This window comes from Lipotes vexillifer, unplaced genomic scaffold (genome assembly GCF_000442215.2).
Source record: "Lipotes vexillifer unplaced genomic scaffold, Lipotes_vexillifer_v1.1 scaffold756, whole genome shotgun sequence".
Classification (NCBI taxonomy): domain Eukaryota; kingdom Metazoa; phylum Chordata; class Mammalia; order Artiodactyla; family Lipotidae; genus Lipotes; species Lipotes vexillifer.
Window position 1 is genome coordinate 1,391,982 of NW_006773042.1, and position 17,131 is coordinate 1,409,112.

Consider the following 17,131-nt stretch of genomic DNA (forward strand, 5'->3'; position numbering starts at 1 on the left):
TAGTGACAATGTAAAACAATTACAATCAAAACCAAAATTAAACAAGCCTACCTAATGAATAAATTCTCAAACACTATTAATGCCTACAACATATCCAGTAGATATCTGTTTAAAAAGTAAACACCATTTGTAAATTAATTACCAAAAATATAACTGTTTTCAATTTCCATAATACTTGAAAGCATAAATACAAAGTTCAAAAGACCACATACAACAGAATAGTCTATAAAACAAAGCTAACGTTAAAAGAATTGTTCAGTTGACTTTATAGCATTTATTTTGTTATATAAAATTATTTAAAACAGTACATTTTCCGTATCATACATGAAAGTTCACATCCAGATGTCTTTTCTATCAAATCCTTATTCTTTCTCCATTGTCAAAATCCTAATTTTCACTCCTGGCTAGATTTTTCTTCCTTGGCAATTCTTTTTGTTACCCCACTGAAATATTTCTCACGGAAGGAATTATGGCCTTGGTACGGCAGAAAGTGATCACTCAGCAGATGTGAATACTGGTCCCGGTTCTGGTTGGTTGGAAAATACAGAAAATAAAGATGTTTGAGTTATTTCTTTTGTTAGCCTGCAACCAAAGCGGTCATTTACTCTAAGCAAAATCTCACTCTCTGGTACACATTTGTTTTCCTTTATTACATGAACAAGAAATACACCACCACTTTATATCTGGATCATGCTTGGGTATCCAAAGTGTTTTCACTTACTCCACCTTATCTGATCCACACAACAATCCTCTGCACAGAGAAGACAAAAACTTTTACTCGGAAAACAGAGACCCAGGGATTGCAAAGAGAATCATCCAGGCAACTCGAGTTGGGACAACCACCTGCATCTTCCGATTCCTTGTTCAGCACAAACTGAAACTGTCTTTGACTATAAGAATTATCAAGCAAGGAAGCTTCTACTCCAATGGCGTACAACAACAAATTATTACATTTGTATGATGTCATACAGATCAGTAGAACTGTCTGGGAGTACATGCACATTCAGTTAATGAAATAAACTATTCCTGGCAACTTTAAGTAACCTCAGTAGATGAAGATACAGGATAAACAAGTGATTTTCACACTTAGACTTCAGAGACAGGTGAGGACTAGTGCTTAGACTGACATTTGGAAACTGGAAATATTAACCCATGTTTCAGCTTAGAAAATTGAGGATAAGAAGACTGACAGACAACATTGAAACATCAGCTTCTCAGCCAATTTCACTAGCCACCTTAAACTGTGAAAAAAAATCTAATTAGAAATAAAATCTCATTTCCCGTGCATTTCTGTAAATTCATATTCAAATGTACAGGGATTAATGTGATTCTGAGAATATGAAGCCTAATTATTTATCCTGGTTTCAGTATCAAAATGATATCTACAAATATATCTGGAATATAACAATCCTCAAAATATTTTTGTATTTCTCCTCGTTCCTGTATGAGATGAATACTTTCATTCTCTCCCTCATATCTAATATTAATAAAAGCCCAGGTTTAGCCAAAATAAAATTATGTTGGCTGATTTGTTTATTCAGAAACTATTTTGCCCCAGAATACTTTTTTTTAATTATACAAAAAAAGAAATTATTACACATGCCCAGATTTCCTGATTCATTTAAAAAGAAAAAAAGTGGCTATTTAAATTTTATGGCACTAAGTATACTACAGTTCCAAATTCTAGCAAGCACGTGAAAGCATGCCAATGGTTACTAATTTCAGGCTATATAATCCCCAAAAGATAAAAAGTTAAAGAATACCAAATGAAAGGTAGTATTTATGGGGTATTTATTATGGGCCAAAAACCATCCTAAATGCTTTACATGCACTATCTAATATAAACTCATCAGCTCTAAGAGATAAGTACACTCTTATTACCATCTACAGATGAGGAGTTATTTAAGAGTACAGGCCCAAGATAATACAGCTGGTAAGTGACAGAGCTAGGATTTGAACACAGGTCTACCAGACCCAGGGACTACACCCTTTAACTATAACATAATGAGGTTTTTTTCCCCAAAAGAGCTAACTCTTGCCTCAACTCAAGAAGCAGGAGTATCTCAGGGAATAAACATGTGATGAACAAAGGCTTCACAGAAAGGAAGAGACCTGGATCAGAAATGCTATTAACTTTGTTCTAGTAACTAAGAGGATTATTTCAATGGTACAAAATTTTCATACTAGAAGGAGATATAAGGAGCCACAGGATGCCTGAGGGATACCATAACCCTAGCAGTACTGTTGACTGGACAGGAGGACTCAACGTCCACATCTCCAGACCGGACCTGGGAGAGCAGCAGTACAGGATGATGGTCCAGCATTTAGCCTTGCCTTGTGCATGCCAACTTTTATCAGAAGTCTGACTGAAGAGTCATAGGAAAGGAAGGGACTTGCCATCATCTGCTCTTCCAGGTGTTCTACATTCTGTCCTTATATGAAATAAGATCACTAGAAAACTTGCCTACTTTCTGAACTACATTAGCTTAATCCGGGCAGAAACACCTTTACTTGGTTATATGTAAAGCTATGTCCAGATGTGACATCTCTCCTGCCACATTACTTCTCACAGCTCTTTGCATCATTCTCCACCCAGTCATCAAAATCAGAAACCTGGGTCAAATCGCTCTCCCTTTTCTTCTCACATTAAGTCAGTCCTAAAATCTTAGATTCTGCATCCTAAATTTCTCAAATCCACTCCTCCTCTTCACCCGTAACTCCAGTATTATAGTTAAAGCCTTCCTCATCTCTCCTTGCTTTTTTCCTAAACTGCCAGTTGCCTTGCCTTTGTGGCTCCCTCTCTGTTCTCCATAATGGGATCAAATGCAACTTATTAAAATGCAAATCTAATATTCCAGCATTCTGGCTGAAATCCAAACGGGTTCAAACTTTCCCCAATTCTGAGGCTTTTCCCTTAACATTTGGGAGTGAGATTCAATTGCACATCAGTTTGCTGAATGTCTTCTCACTTTCCTCTTCTGTACAAGAGGGATCAGAACACTGTCAGGCAGCGAGATCCTTCCCAGCTTTGCCTCCTGTCCTCTCTTCTCCCTGTGACTCCTCTAAGCCATAAGAGTACCTCTACATCTCAAAATGCACTGCAGACTACTTCAGTGAATGTCCTGGGGCTGCAGTGGAATGACAGGACAGAAATGTGTGATCCCAGAGTGCTAGATTAAAAGGTAGAGGCATGGTAAGACAGCTGAAGACCAGGATGGGCCGGGGACGGACTCAGGCTCAGTTACTTGTGTGCCTAACCCACCTAAACCGCCAATTATGCAGCTCACTGGGGGAAGCAGGAGAGAAAAGCCGAAGCACAATGGAAGGTAGGTATCCTCATAGACCAAAGTGGGAGCTTAACCAAATAGCTTGTCTTTGACTTAAAGGATATATATAGGACAAACTGAGGATGAAGAAGAGACTATAAAGACCAGAGGCAGAGACTGAGAATGAACGGCAGAAACCTGGAAAACGCAAAAGTAATGATTAAAACCTATGCCAATTAATGTTTATCAAGAAAACATATACTACCTATGGCATTCTTTATCTAACTAGTTTAGACTTCAAGATTCGCTCAGAACATATAGTAGTAAAAGCAAAATAAGCCCCTAAAAGACCATATATTCAGTGCTACAGAGACCCAGTGACAGAGAAATACACGCTACAGGAAAAGTGGGGAAAGACTATTCACCTTCGAAATGCAACGTCTGGGGGCTGTTGGGGGAAATGCTATTTATCTCCCAGGGAGTAGAGAATGTGAGGTATGTTTGGGTCCTACAGTGGAACGCCTCCTTCTGTAAGATTGATTGCCCCCTAATTGTGAAACAAGACATTCATAACAAAAACTCCTGGAGAACCCAAAAGCTCCAAATCCCTTGTGCAGCCAGGAACCTGGCAAGAGCCGTTCTATTACTAGCAGCGTTAAGTCCTGCTTCGGGATAAGCCAGACACTCCAGAGACTTTGGCTACCATTTTCATCTAAGTGGAAAAGATATGGTTCATAACATGTTCCACATAAAACATTCAGTACACTTATGGTCCACATATTATCACATACATATATGTAAATATCACTACCTATGAACAATACACATTTAACATATACTCTGGTCCTTATGAAAAATACCATTTGCAGCATTCGGAACTTATGTTAACTTGATGCTGAATAAAATGGCAAGCTCGCTATTTTTTTCTCTTTTCCCTCTCTCCTTCATCCTATCTTTAGTTTAGTTTACCAGGGCTCACACTTGAGATGATGATATTCAACTCTACATATTTTTCATCACCTTTTGATAACTCTTCTCTATTCACATTCCCTGCCCATCTCAACCAAGAATATCTGCAGATTTTTTTTTTTTTTTTTTTTTCTCAAGTGTTGGGAACCGTAAAAATATGGCATGAGCTGGGTGCAACCAGTCCTCCTGCAGTTTTCCTTGGGATCAGATGTTCTTACTCAATGGAAATAGTTGGAGATAAAAGCCATCCCGTTGCGGAGCACAGGCTCCGGACGCGCAGGCTCAGCGGCCGTGGCTCACGGGCCCAGCCGCTCCGCGGCACGTGGGATCTTCCCGGACCGGCGCACGAACCCGTGTCCCCTGCACCAGCAGGCGGACTCTCAACCACTGCGCCACCAGGGAAGCCCTGCAGATTTTTTTTTTTTTCAACTCAGTATCTCAAAGGCCAAGGGTTTACTTAAAAGGAGAAGAGAACCCTCAAGCAACACAACCCTTGATATCCCTCACGAACTCAATCTTGCCCCAATGTTTGATGTCTGGCTTCTCTAACACTTCCAAATCTGTCTATCACTATCAGTCATGATATCATCTATGTATCATAAAACCTGAGTTCTGCCAATCTTTAGTAAGCAAGAAATACTTCATGGAAAATAAAAATACACAAAGAATTAGGAAATGCCAAGAAAGAAAACTATGGCAATGAAAGATTACAGACTACTTTTCCCAAATTTCATAACTACTGGTTAAATTTTGGCACATGGCAGTACTTAAGGAAATATGAATAAAGTATTAAAATTGTTGATTACACTATCTACTGTTTATCATTTTTATAACCAGAAATCAAGAATTTCTGTAGGAAAATCTGTGCTAGCTACAGATGGCTACATCATGGAAATACACAGCTTTCAGACCTATCACTTAACTTTGTAAGACAAACAGCAATTGTAAATATGACAAGAAACATACAAGTTCTGATTCAAGAAAGCAACTGATACGTATTTGCAACTATGTGTTTTACATAAGTGAATTATTTAATTTTCTGCATCTTTTCACAGCAGATTATTATCTAAATTTTGCAGATATGGAAAGAGACTAAAAGAGTTTAAATAATCTGCCACAAGTCACACATCTAGTAAGCAGTATTTCCAGAATTGTAGACTAGATCAGACTTCAAAGCTCATGCATTTTCCGTCACAGTTTTTTTTTTTTTAAGTAGAAATTACATCAAAACAATGGTTAAAGAGTTAACTTCCTACATGGTAGATTTGTGGGTCGTTCAAAATGGAGTTTGACATTTAGAGGACATTCTTCACGGAACAGCAACATATTTGGTAGCACATATTTCAGATCTAAACTTTTAGACAGAACCCCTTTAACCACTGTCCCACCCAGCCAATTTCCTGTCCTATCAGTACTGCTAATTCTAAACATAAACCACTCGAGGAATTTTAACACACTTGCCAAAAAAAAAATCAAAGGAAGCTTTACAATTGGTAGCGTACTTTTATGTGTACAGTGCCCTCTGCTGGCTGAAGCAGATAAATCCTTCTTTATAGTATTTCCTGCTGGGGATAAAGATCGTTTAAAGCAGAGCTGACCATCATGCATCGGACTGTCAGGAGCGCTCTATTTCCCTCACTGTCTCTAAGTCCTGATTGCTGTAAACACCTAGAGTTACAGAGCAGCAACATGATGGCCATTTTCCTTCAGAGGGCACTGGCATTTATTCACACCATTTCATTTTTAGAAGAATAGTGTGGAAATATACAAATACATATTCACCTTAGTGACTGTAAAGTGTATCATTGTCATTTATGTCCATTTGCAAATTATTCTCGAGAAAAATAAAGGAAAAGTACATACACTAGACCTTATTCAAGTTAATCTTTATTTTTACAAATAACTGTACATCAAAAGTAGAGCATCAAAAAGAACACAGGAGACATTAAAAGGAAAGTACTTCGGCCGCTTGTAATTTAATAAATGTTAATCTAAAGGGGAACAACTTCTCAAGAAAAGAAAAAAAACTGTATGTTTTGTAGTTACATCTGAAGCTGACACTTTTTTTTTTTTTTTTGCGGTACGCGGGCCTCTCACTGCTGTGGCCTCTCCCGTTGCGGAGCACAGGCTCCGGACGCACAGGCTCAGCGGCCATGGCTCACGGGCCCAGCCGCTCCGCGGCACGTGGGATCTTCCCGGACCGGGGCACGAACCCGTGTCTCCTGCATCGGCCGGCGAACTCTCAACCACTGCGCCACCAGGGAGGGAAGCCCTGAAGCTGACACTTTGAATGGAACTAATGACACGCTGGATTACACTGGGAGAATACATATATGTAAGAGCGTCCTGAACATATAAAACTGCTCAGACTTTAAAGAAACTAAAGTTGACAACTCCATTTAGGTAAAACTATCCTTCTAATTACTGCCTTCTCCCAGAAATCTGCCATTCTTTGTTATCATCTCCCTTAAACAGAAGGAAGGTGTTATGATTTTCCACAGTATGGCGATTCAGGTGCTTTTTTGGTTTACTTCTCATGAGAAATGAGGCCTAGGTATGATAGGATTAAAATGTTTCTGTACCACTGACTTTTGAGGAGTGATATCAGGGTAATGATAAAATTCAGTGTATTTTGAAACAGAAAACTTAGCTAGCCTTAACTATCTATTCCTACTCTTCTTTCAAATGGATGATTTAAATGCTGTTGAATTTGTTTTTATTCTAGAGGGGCCCAAAACAATCACTGAACAATTACTATTCATTCCATAAATATTTACTGAGTGGTGAGCAAAACAGTCAAGCTCCATGAATTCAGTTATATACTAGTGGGAACAGACATTAAACAATGTATACCCAAACATGCACTTACAAACCATGATTAAATACTGGGAAGAAAAGGGTTACTATAAGAATATAGGGAGTGACCCAGCAATCCCACTACTAGGTATATACCCTGAGGAAACCAGAATTCAGAAAGAGTCATGTACCAAAATGTTCATTGCAGCTCTATTTACAATAGCCCGGAGATGGAAACAACCTAAGTGCCCATCGTCGGATGAATGGATAAAGAAGATGTGGCACATATATACAATGGAATATTACTCAGCCATAAAAAGAAACGAAATTGAGCTATTTGTAATGAGGTGGATAGACCTAGAGTCTGTCATACAGAGTGAAGTAAGTCAGACAGAGAAAAACAAATACCGTATGCTGACACATATATATGGAATTTAAGAAAAAAAAAGTCATGAAGAACCTAGGGGTAAGACAGGAATATAAAGACAGAGACCTACTGGAGAACAGACTTGAGGATATGGGGAGGGGGAAGGGTGAGGTGTGTTAGGGCGAGAGAGAGACATGGACATATATATACTAACAAACGTAAGGTAGATAGCCAGTGGGAAGCAGCCGCATGGCACAGGGAAACCGGCTCGGTTCTTTGTGGCTGTCTGGAGGGGTGGGATAGGGAGGGTGGGAGGGAGGGAGACAAAGAGGGAAGAGATATGGGAACATATGTATATGTATAACTGATTCACTCTGTTATAAAGCAGAAACTAACACACCACTGTAAAGCAATTATACCCCAATAAAGATGTTAAAAAAAAAAAAAGAATATAGGGAGACACCTAGTTAGATGGGGGAGAAGAGAATGGATAAGAAAGGCTTCCCTAAGGAAGTGACATTTATCTGAGACCTAAAGGATGAATCAAATTTACTCATAGAAAGAGACGAGAAGAAAGCATTCTAGGGAACACAATGAGGGAGGAAACAATGTGAAAAGACTCAGACTTGAAAGAGGTAAGTACATTCTGGGAACTGAAAGCAGGCTAGTGTGGCTAAGGCTTGCAAAACTAAAGGGAAGGTGGCACAAAATGAAATTGGAGAGACAGGCCAGAAGTCTAAGATCAGGCCAGCCTTGAAGGTTATGTGAAGGATTTTGAATTTTAGTCTAAATTTCACAAAGTTATTGATGACTTTTAAGCAGGGGAGTTCCGTTATCTGTTTACATTCTGAAAGATATTCTGGCTACCGTACAGGAAACGTCATGGTAGGAGAAATTCCAGAGGTAGGGAAACCAGCTGGAAGACTACTGCAGTAGTCCAGGAAAGCGGCACTGCACCATGTCCTTTGGGAAGTAGGAAGGAAGGATAAAAATACATGCACCTACTCAGCTACCCCAAACCAGATTTCTAAAAGTTATCCTAAACTCCTGTCCCCCTTACCCCAATTATTCAATTAGTCATTAGGTCTTGGCACATCTACCGCCCCTGAAGCTCTCAATTGCACTGTCTCGCCCACAATCTCCAGTTTCTACCTTTATTAGTTGACAGCCTCATCATCTTCACATGACCATGCTAGAAGCCTCCAGGCTGGTATCACAGGCATCTTTCCATAATAAAAACTTGCCTGCATGTTAAAGCCCGAGTGACCTTCCTAAAACAAGAACTTCTGCCACTCTCCTAACTCACATTCCTCAGGGCTTGCCATCACCCATAGGATAAACTTGAAACTCTTTGGTATGTAAAGACCTTCAACACTAGGCAGGCCTTTGGTTTTCCACTTCTCAAGCCACTCCTCCCCACATACTTAGTATTTCAGTCATGCTTAAATGTCTAGGGTTCCCTGAATGCACCATAACCCCTCTCATGTCTCTGTACCTTTGCTGAAAATGTTGGCCTCTTGACTTAAGCACCATCTCCTCAGGTAGGCACTCTCTGGTGTTCACAGAGCAATGTGCACTGATCACTACAGAACCAAACACGTTATGCTGGAATGGACTGGGTCATTGTTTCTCCCACATGCAAGTTCTCTAAGGATAAGGACTATGTTTTATCAGTCTGTTCTGTCTCAACACATGACACAAATGGTCCCATAAACACACGCTGAGTGATGAAAGCCATGGCTTTCCCCTCAGGGAACATGCAATCAAATCAGAAAAAGAAAACATACTAAAATATGAAAAATACATGAATGTAAAAATCAGTAAAAGACATTTCTCATACTACCTTTTCCATTCACTCTCAACAGAAACTACATCCTTCTTTACAGAGAAAAAAAAAAGGAGTCATCAAGTATGAATTTTCTCAACTTCCCTGCCCCCAGTCCCCCTCTACTACACACTGGATCCCCTTGCTTAACTCTACAGACTCTCATCACTCCCAATCCACATTCTAACTGAAGCCAAAATTCTCTCTCACGGTATCCCTTTACTGCCAAAAGAGTTACTTTCAAAGAACCCCCCAACAATATACCTAATAATAATCATCAATTTATAAAAATTACTGTTTAAAAACAAGAGCTTTCCCCTAGAAAGGTGTCACTTTGGGGATGAAGTTGAAAACCATCTGGAAGAAAACCAAATGGCTATTTTAATTATAGTTCAGGTTTAAGTTGTCCTTTCACTTACTGACAGCTCCTGATAATGAGATAATGATTTCTTCTACCTCACTAGTATTAACCTTAAGTCATTTATATTCTCAAAGTGGCAGCAGTTTATACAAAACAGCAGTTTCACTGCAAACACTTGAATACAAATGGCTTACGAAACTTATTCTATGATAAGTGGAAACCAATGATGCTGTCATCGTAAGTAAAAGCCATCAAACTGGTGATGCTCACCTAATTCTGTCGAGGATTCATGAAACAGATTAAAGGTATAATACACATTCTTTAATAAGGTGAGAGGAAGAAGGCAAAGAGATGGAAGAGGAAAACAGTGAGTAGATAGATTTTCCTTCTTATAATCAGCAGAGAGTGAAAATGAAATGTAAATGACAGTGCTGAACATAATGGACCTCAGTTCAGCTTCAGGGTAATTATCCATGTCCGGCTTTTGTTTAAAAATCCTGCGCCCCTTATCAAAGCTTCCCAGTGTTCTACATCTGGTACTGGACAGTAGCTATAGAAACCACTTGTGCTAAAGTTATACAACTATAAACAGCACTAGGCCATTTCCAAACCAAGGACAAGCAGGTCAAAAGTCTGGCATCCAATACTATTAAGGAAAAAACCCTCTAGCACTATTCTTAATGGGAGCAAGGTAAGGGTTGGAAATCTTCATCCCTAAACTTGGTATTTACATATAACCTGTACTTGTAAAAAGTTTAATTACTCTGTAAGATATTAAGTTACCTAAAATTTGCTAAAATATTTTAATATATATAAAAATCTTTATATCTAGAGTTCTGAAAATGAGTGACACCTAATGATTGAACTTTGACATCTGGCACTCAACACATAATTTCTTTCTAACTAAAAAAAACCATCATGGATATCTGTGCTCTCATGATGATACAGAACTATGAATACTTTCTACATACTCGCCACTAAAACCTATAACTCCATAAAATTCAAAACTTAACCTCAAACATTAAAATACAGGTCAACACAGGGGATAAAAATGTAATGACAACTTATTAGTTACTATATCTAAAAGTCAATTAAAGTTAAGAAGAACCTTACTTACCTAAGCAGCAGAGGATGAGTAACAGACCAAAACACGCATAGACATGAACATACATACTCTTGCTTTAATTTGGAGACAATTCATCTCCTAGGTGACTTCTTAAAATCATCAACAATCCATTAAAAGAAAAATTAATTAAAATACACATGCATTTATATATGTAAACATCAAAAACAAACAAAATTATTTTGTTTAGGGATGAATTCGATAGTGATAATATTACAAAGGAAAGTAAGGAAGTGATTACCATAAAAGTCAGATTAGTGGTTATACTTGCAGGAGGAGGTGTTTATGATCAAAAATAGCCACAAAAGGGGGTGCTCCAATACTCCGTAATTCTGACCTTGGTGGTGGTTACAGAGATGTTTACTTCATAATTATTCATTAAACTGTACCCTTTAGGTTTTGGGCAAAAAAATACACATTAAAATCTCAGGGTTGGGTTCTTGGTGGGTCATGGAGTGAGAAGAAGACACTAGCTTGTGTTTGAATTTGAAAAACACTAGAAATATAGTTCTAAATTAAATAACCATTTGATAAATAAATAAAAATACAAAAAATAGAAAATGTGTCATTTGAGAATTATAAAAAAAAGCTCCAGAGGATTATGCTATGAACATAAACTTCCCATTTCCCTAAACCATTCATGCCTTGGACTCCTAGATCATACTTTATATTTTGCAGCTGACGTCTGCCTAAGATTCTGTAACAGCAGTTAAAGACTGCTTTACTGCCATGGTTTGAAAATATGAGCATTAGAGCTGGAACATTAAGATGGATGCTCTCTCTGCCTTCAGAGAACAACTGCTTTTTCCTGCAAATAAAAGAGCCATATCCAAATAGCATCGTAAGTACAAGGATCCAGGTATCTTAAATGACTCCTTCTTGGAGCTAGTAGGGGATAGACTTTTGCTTTTTCTTGGTTTACCAGAAATAGTAATTTAAAACTATTATGATAGCATTAATTTAACAAAAAATCCAGTTTGGCAAAGTCATTTAGTTGCAGAAGTATAAAAGAAAAAGTCAAGTGATGACTCTCTAAAATTTAAATTCAAGGAAAAGTACCATTAACAGCAAAAGTGATTCATTCAGAACTAAGTAGATGGCATGATCCTTAAAACTGAATTAATACAATATGATATGTAGCATCAGGCTTCTTTCTGTTTTTATAAGCCTTTTTTAAATATCTCAAGTTGAAATATAATTTATAAATAATGCAAATAGCTTCCTTCTGATTTCTAATGCAAAATAATTTAAAAGAGTCTCTCTTTCTCCATCTCTTTCCCTTGCCCTCTCTCTCACACACACACAGAGACACACACACAGACACACATTTTGATGGTAATGAATACTGTATTGTACTATGACCTAGACTCAGTTCATATCCAACTATCATGTTCTGATTTAGTGTCACCCTGTCTTATTTTTCTCACTGATAAATGAAGTAGCATCTATTTCCCACCAGGCATGTTATAAGATTGAAGTAATTCATACCTCATCTCTAATCTTTCATAGCCCTAATCAAAAGGAAAATACCCAACCATCCTGGCAAGAGACAGGCAAAAAACAAAGTATTTCAGAAAGAAAGGTCAACAGGAAGAGACCACCTTTAACTCAAATGGCTGCCAAAGGAAAAAAAATTGACAACATAGATCCTGGGAAAGGATAATGCATAATGGAAACAGGCACAAGCATTATGTCAGCAAAACACCATAGTTTGTGATTAGCAACACTACTATCATTCTAATATGGAAACTACTTATACAAAGACTAATTTCTTCCACTTTGAGCCATTCATAAGTCATTTTCTCAAACAAGTGACCTCAGTTTCTCTTCTCTCTCTTATTTAAAACACTGTTGTTGTTATAATGTTAATGGTTCTTTTCTCCCTCCACAGCTTTAAAATCTTTCAGTCCTTTAGTCAAGTCTTTCAGTTTTGGCCACCTTCCATTCTGATTAATGAAGCATTCATAGGCTTCATGTTACTGGACTCTCATTTGGTCCAAAATAAAAAATTACATTAACTTTCATCACCTGCTACTATGACCTCCCAATATTCTCTACTTTAAATCATGTGAACTATACTGGCTAGCTATAAAAAAAAATAACAACTGATTTACACAATATTATAACTTTAGTCTAAATTAATGTCCATATGGTATCTAAAATTAAATTTATCTATACTTCAGTACTTCTCAAACCACCAGCAGCGTAAGGCAGGATGTCAAGTAAATAAGCCACAAAACAAATAGGGCACATGATGGCCCATTTAGTGCAATGACAATTTAAGATAATTTTCTTATATTTAACCAAGTACTATAGCGTATAAAAGTTGCATGAATGTTTAAAAAAGAATTTCAAGGAAGTCTTGAAAATGGCTGCTTTGGGTAGTCATTTCTCTACCCAAGTATATTGGTATAAAACACTGAGAGAGTATTATTTTGGGTACTTCACTGAAGACAAACTACTGCACTTGATTTCTGAACTGTTCTGGACAACTCTAGAGATCAGCATTTTTCTCCTATGAATTTTATATGAGAAAAATGTTTTATAGGAGTAACCACTGTGACCACAACTATATATAGCAGCATTGACTACATGTTGCATCAACAGGAAAAATAAGTTCTAGTAAAAACAAATCATTCTGCCATGGTCCCATGAGTGATGAGAAAAAACTGGCTTTAAAAGAAACTTGTAACATGCTACTGAAGAACATTTGCCTTTTAATCTTGGCATATTCTAAAGGTAGAATTGCGTTTTGGTGAAGAGGCAACATGATCTAGAAAAAAGGAGAGAGAATTTTAGGGACAAAGAGGAGTTTTGGTCTCAAATTGGCCACTTCCTATTTAAGTGGACTGGGCTAGGCCTTGGCCACTTCCTCATCTCTAACAGGGGCAAAATAATAAGGTCAAATGGATGTGAAACCGCTGTAAAAAATAAAGCATTAAAACAGTGTTATTTGTCATTCACTTAGCTTTCAGACTACATCAACAGGGAATAATGACAGAAAACTAGCTTTTCTTAATCAGGCATCTTCATAATTTTAACATGGTTAGCAAGAACTTTCTCCTTTACTACTAATGTTCAGTAAGTCTGAAAACTATAGCCAATAATGTAAAGATACAAAGTTTTATGAAATATCTATATTCTTTAGATTTTTTTACATTTATAACTTATGTTTTACATTTTAAAAGGGGGGGGAGGGAGAACACTTTATAACAACACATCAAGTGGGTCAAAAGTTATACTGAAGTTAAGCCTAACAAGTAACAAATCAAAAATGAAGAGACACAGTATACAAAAGTGTAAAAATCTAAAATTAATAGTCTCCCACTGCCAAAATCAACAACACTGAACAAGGTCGAGAATAATTTGTTAGATGTGCATGAGAACTGTTTGACAATTTTATGTCATCACTTTCATTATAAAGGACTGGGATCTTGCTGCAATTATATACACTCCTCTCCATACAAACGGAAGGTAGAAATGAAGTAATTAATTAAAAGCCAAACATGACTAATTTAACATGACAAAGTAATTTCAGTTATAATAAACTCCATACAAGTTAAAACTCACTGATTAAATTTGATCTTATAAAGTGAAGGCCATTTCAAAAAATTACTTGAGCAAAAGGCTTGCCTTGTTTTATAAATTAATTTGAAAGGACAAAAGTAAAATGATAAAAAGCAACTGAACAAAAATTAACACTGCCTTTATAGGTTTAAAAATATCTAAGGTGAGTGACCTTATTTATCATTTTTAGATAGAAAGAAGCATTCTCAGAAGCATTCTTAGATCATTCTCTATTTCTTCTTCTGTGTATCAAATTTGCTTAGGGAAATATTATAAATCTACCAAAAAAATTATACTAGACTTTCTTAAACAAATTAAACTCAGGGAAAAGCAAATGTGAAATTGTCCACAATGGGTCTTAATTTTGTCACTAAAACAGAAATGACTGGTTTATTATGGGGCTCCATTAATTATTAAAGCCTTTTCTCTAGATTTTTCTCCTTCCAATTCTTTGGAACAGTGCTTCAAGCCCTCATAATCATCATATGGTGCAAGTACTTTTTATGGAGGCCACAAAATAAAGATTGCTGATGTCATTCACTGTACCTTCTAATATCAAGACTTAAAACTGCAAAATTTATAGGTAATATTTGTATTTTTAATGCATTAAAATAAACATTAAATAAACAACCTAACTTTACACCTCAAAAAACTAGAAAAAGAAGAACAAACAAAACTCACAATAGAAGGAAGGAAATAAAGATCAGAGAAGAAATAAGTGAAATAGAGACTAAAAACATAATAGAAAAGATGAATGAAACTAAGAGCTGGGTCTCTGAAAAGATAAATAGAGCTGACAAGCCTTTAGCTAGACTCACTTGAAAAAAAAAAAGACTCAAATAAGTAAAATCAGAACTGAAAGAAGAAAATTTAAACTGATACCACAGAAATACAAAGGATCATAAGAGACCACTATCAACACTTATATGCCAACAAATTACACAACCTAGAAGAAATTCCTAGAAACACACAACCTTCTAAGATTGGGTCATGAAGAAACAGAAAATCTGAATAGACCAATTGCTAATAGAAATTGAATCAGTAATCAAAAACTTCCCAACAAACAAAAGCAGAGGACCAGATGTCTTCATTTGTGAATTCTACAAAACATTCACAGAAGAATTAATACCATCTTTTTCAAACTCTTCCAAAATATACAGGAAGAGGGAACACTTCCAAACTCATTCTACGAGGCCAGCATTACCCAAAACCAGACAAGGATACCACAAGAAAAGAAATTACAGACTAATATCCTTGATGAATATAGATATACAACTCCTCAACAAAATATTAGCAAACCAAACTCAATGATACATTAAAAGAATCATACACCATGATCAAGTGGAATTTATTCCAGGGATGCCAGAAGAGTTCAATACAAGTCAATAAAACGTGATACACCACATTAAAAAAAGGAAGAATAGGGCTTCCCTGGTGGCGCAGTGGTTGAGAGTCCGACTGCCGATGCAGGGGACACGGGTTCGTGCCCCGGTCCGGGAAGATCCCACATGCCGCGGAGCAGCTGGGCTCGTGAGCCATGGCCACTAAGCCTGCGCGTCCAGAGCCTGTGCTCTGCAATGGGAGAGGCCACAACAGTGAGGCCCGCGTACCGCAAAAAAAAAAAAAAAAAAAAAGAATGATCATCTCAATAGATGCAGAGAAAGCATCTGACAAAATTCAACATCCACTTATGATAAAAATTTGTATGGAACTGTAAAAAAGCCCAAATAGCTGAAGCAATCTTGAGAAAGAAGAACAAAGCTGGAGGTATTATGCTTCTTGATTTCAAACTATATTACAAAGCTATATCAATTATAGCAGTATGGTTTTAGCATAAAAACAGACACATAGATCAATGGAAGAGAATAGAGAACCCAGAAGTAACTCCACACTTTTATGTTCAATTAATTAATGTATGACTAAAGAGCCAAGAATATACAACGGGGAAAAGATAGTCTCTTCAATAAAGAGTGCTGGGAAGACTGGACAGCCACATGCAAAAGAATGAAACTCTATCCTCTTACATCATACACAGAAATTAACTAAAATGGATTAGAGACTTGAAGAAAACACAGGTGGTTTCTTGACATCGATCTTGGTGATGATCTTTTGGATATGACTTTAAAAATAAGGCAACGAAAGCAAAAAAAACAAGTGAGACTACATCAAACTGAAAGTTCTCTGCACAGCAAAGAAAATGATCAACAAAATGAAAAGGCAACCTACCAAATGGGAGAAAACATTTGCAAATCATGCATCTGATAAGGGTTAATATCCAAAATATACAAAGAACTCATATAACTCAAAAGCAAAAAATTAAAATAAAAAAATGGGCAGAGGATCTGAATAGACATTTTTCCAAAGACAACATACAGATGGTCAACAGGCACTTGAAAAGGTGCTCAACATCACTAATCACGGAAATGCAAATCAAAACCACAATGAGATATCATCTCACACCTATTAAAATGGCTGTTATCCAAAGGAAATAACAAATGTTTGTGAGGATAAAAAGGAAAGGGAACCTTTGTGCATTTTTGGAAGGAAGGTAAATTGGTGCAGCCACGATGGAAAACAATATGAAGACCCCTGGAATTAAAAACAGAACTAACATATGACCCAGCAATTCCACTTCTGGGCATTTACCTTATGAAAACGAAAACCCTAATCTGAAAAGATACATACTCCCCCACATTCAGTGCAGCATTATTTACAACAGCCAAGATATGGGAGCAAGTTGTTATGTTCATTGATGGATGAATGGATAAAGCAGATGTGATATGTATAATAGAATACTCCTCAGCCATAAAAAAAGAGTGAAACCTTTCCATTTGCAACAACATGGATGGACCCTGAG

The 17,131-nt window shown here is 37.0% G+C and overlaps 1 protein-coding gene across 1 annotated transcript in view; it reads right to left on the minus strand.

The window, feature by feature from the left end:
* Positions 1 to 240: 240 nt before the first annotated feature.
* The window catches only part of TRMT11 (tRNA methyltransferase 11), a 64,230-nt gene continuing 47,339 nt past the window's right edge, over positions 241 to 17,131 (minus strand). The window contains exon 13 of the mRNA XM_007447969.1: positions 241 to 526. Within this exon, the coding sequence (XP_007448031.1) occupies positions 395 to 526 (132 nt within the window). The 3' untranslated portion in view covers positions 241 to 394. The remainder of the gene's footprint in view (positions 527 to 17,131) is intronic.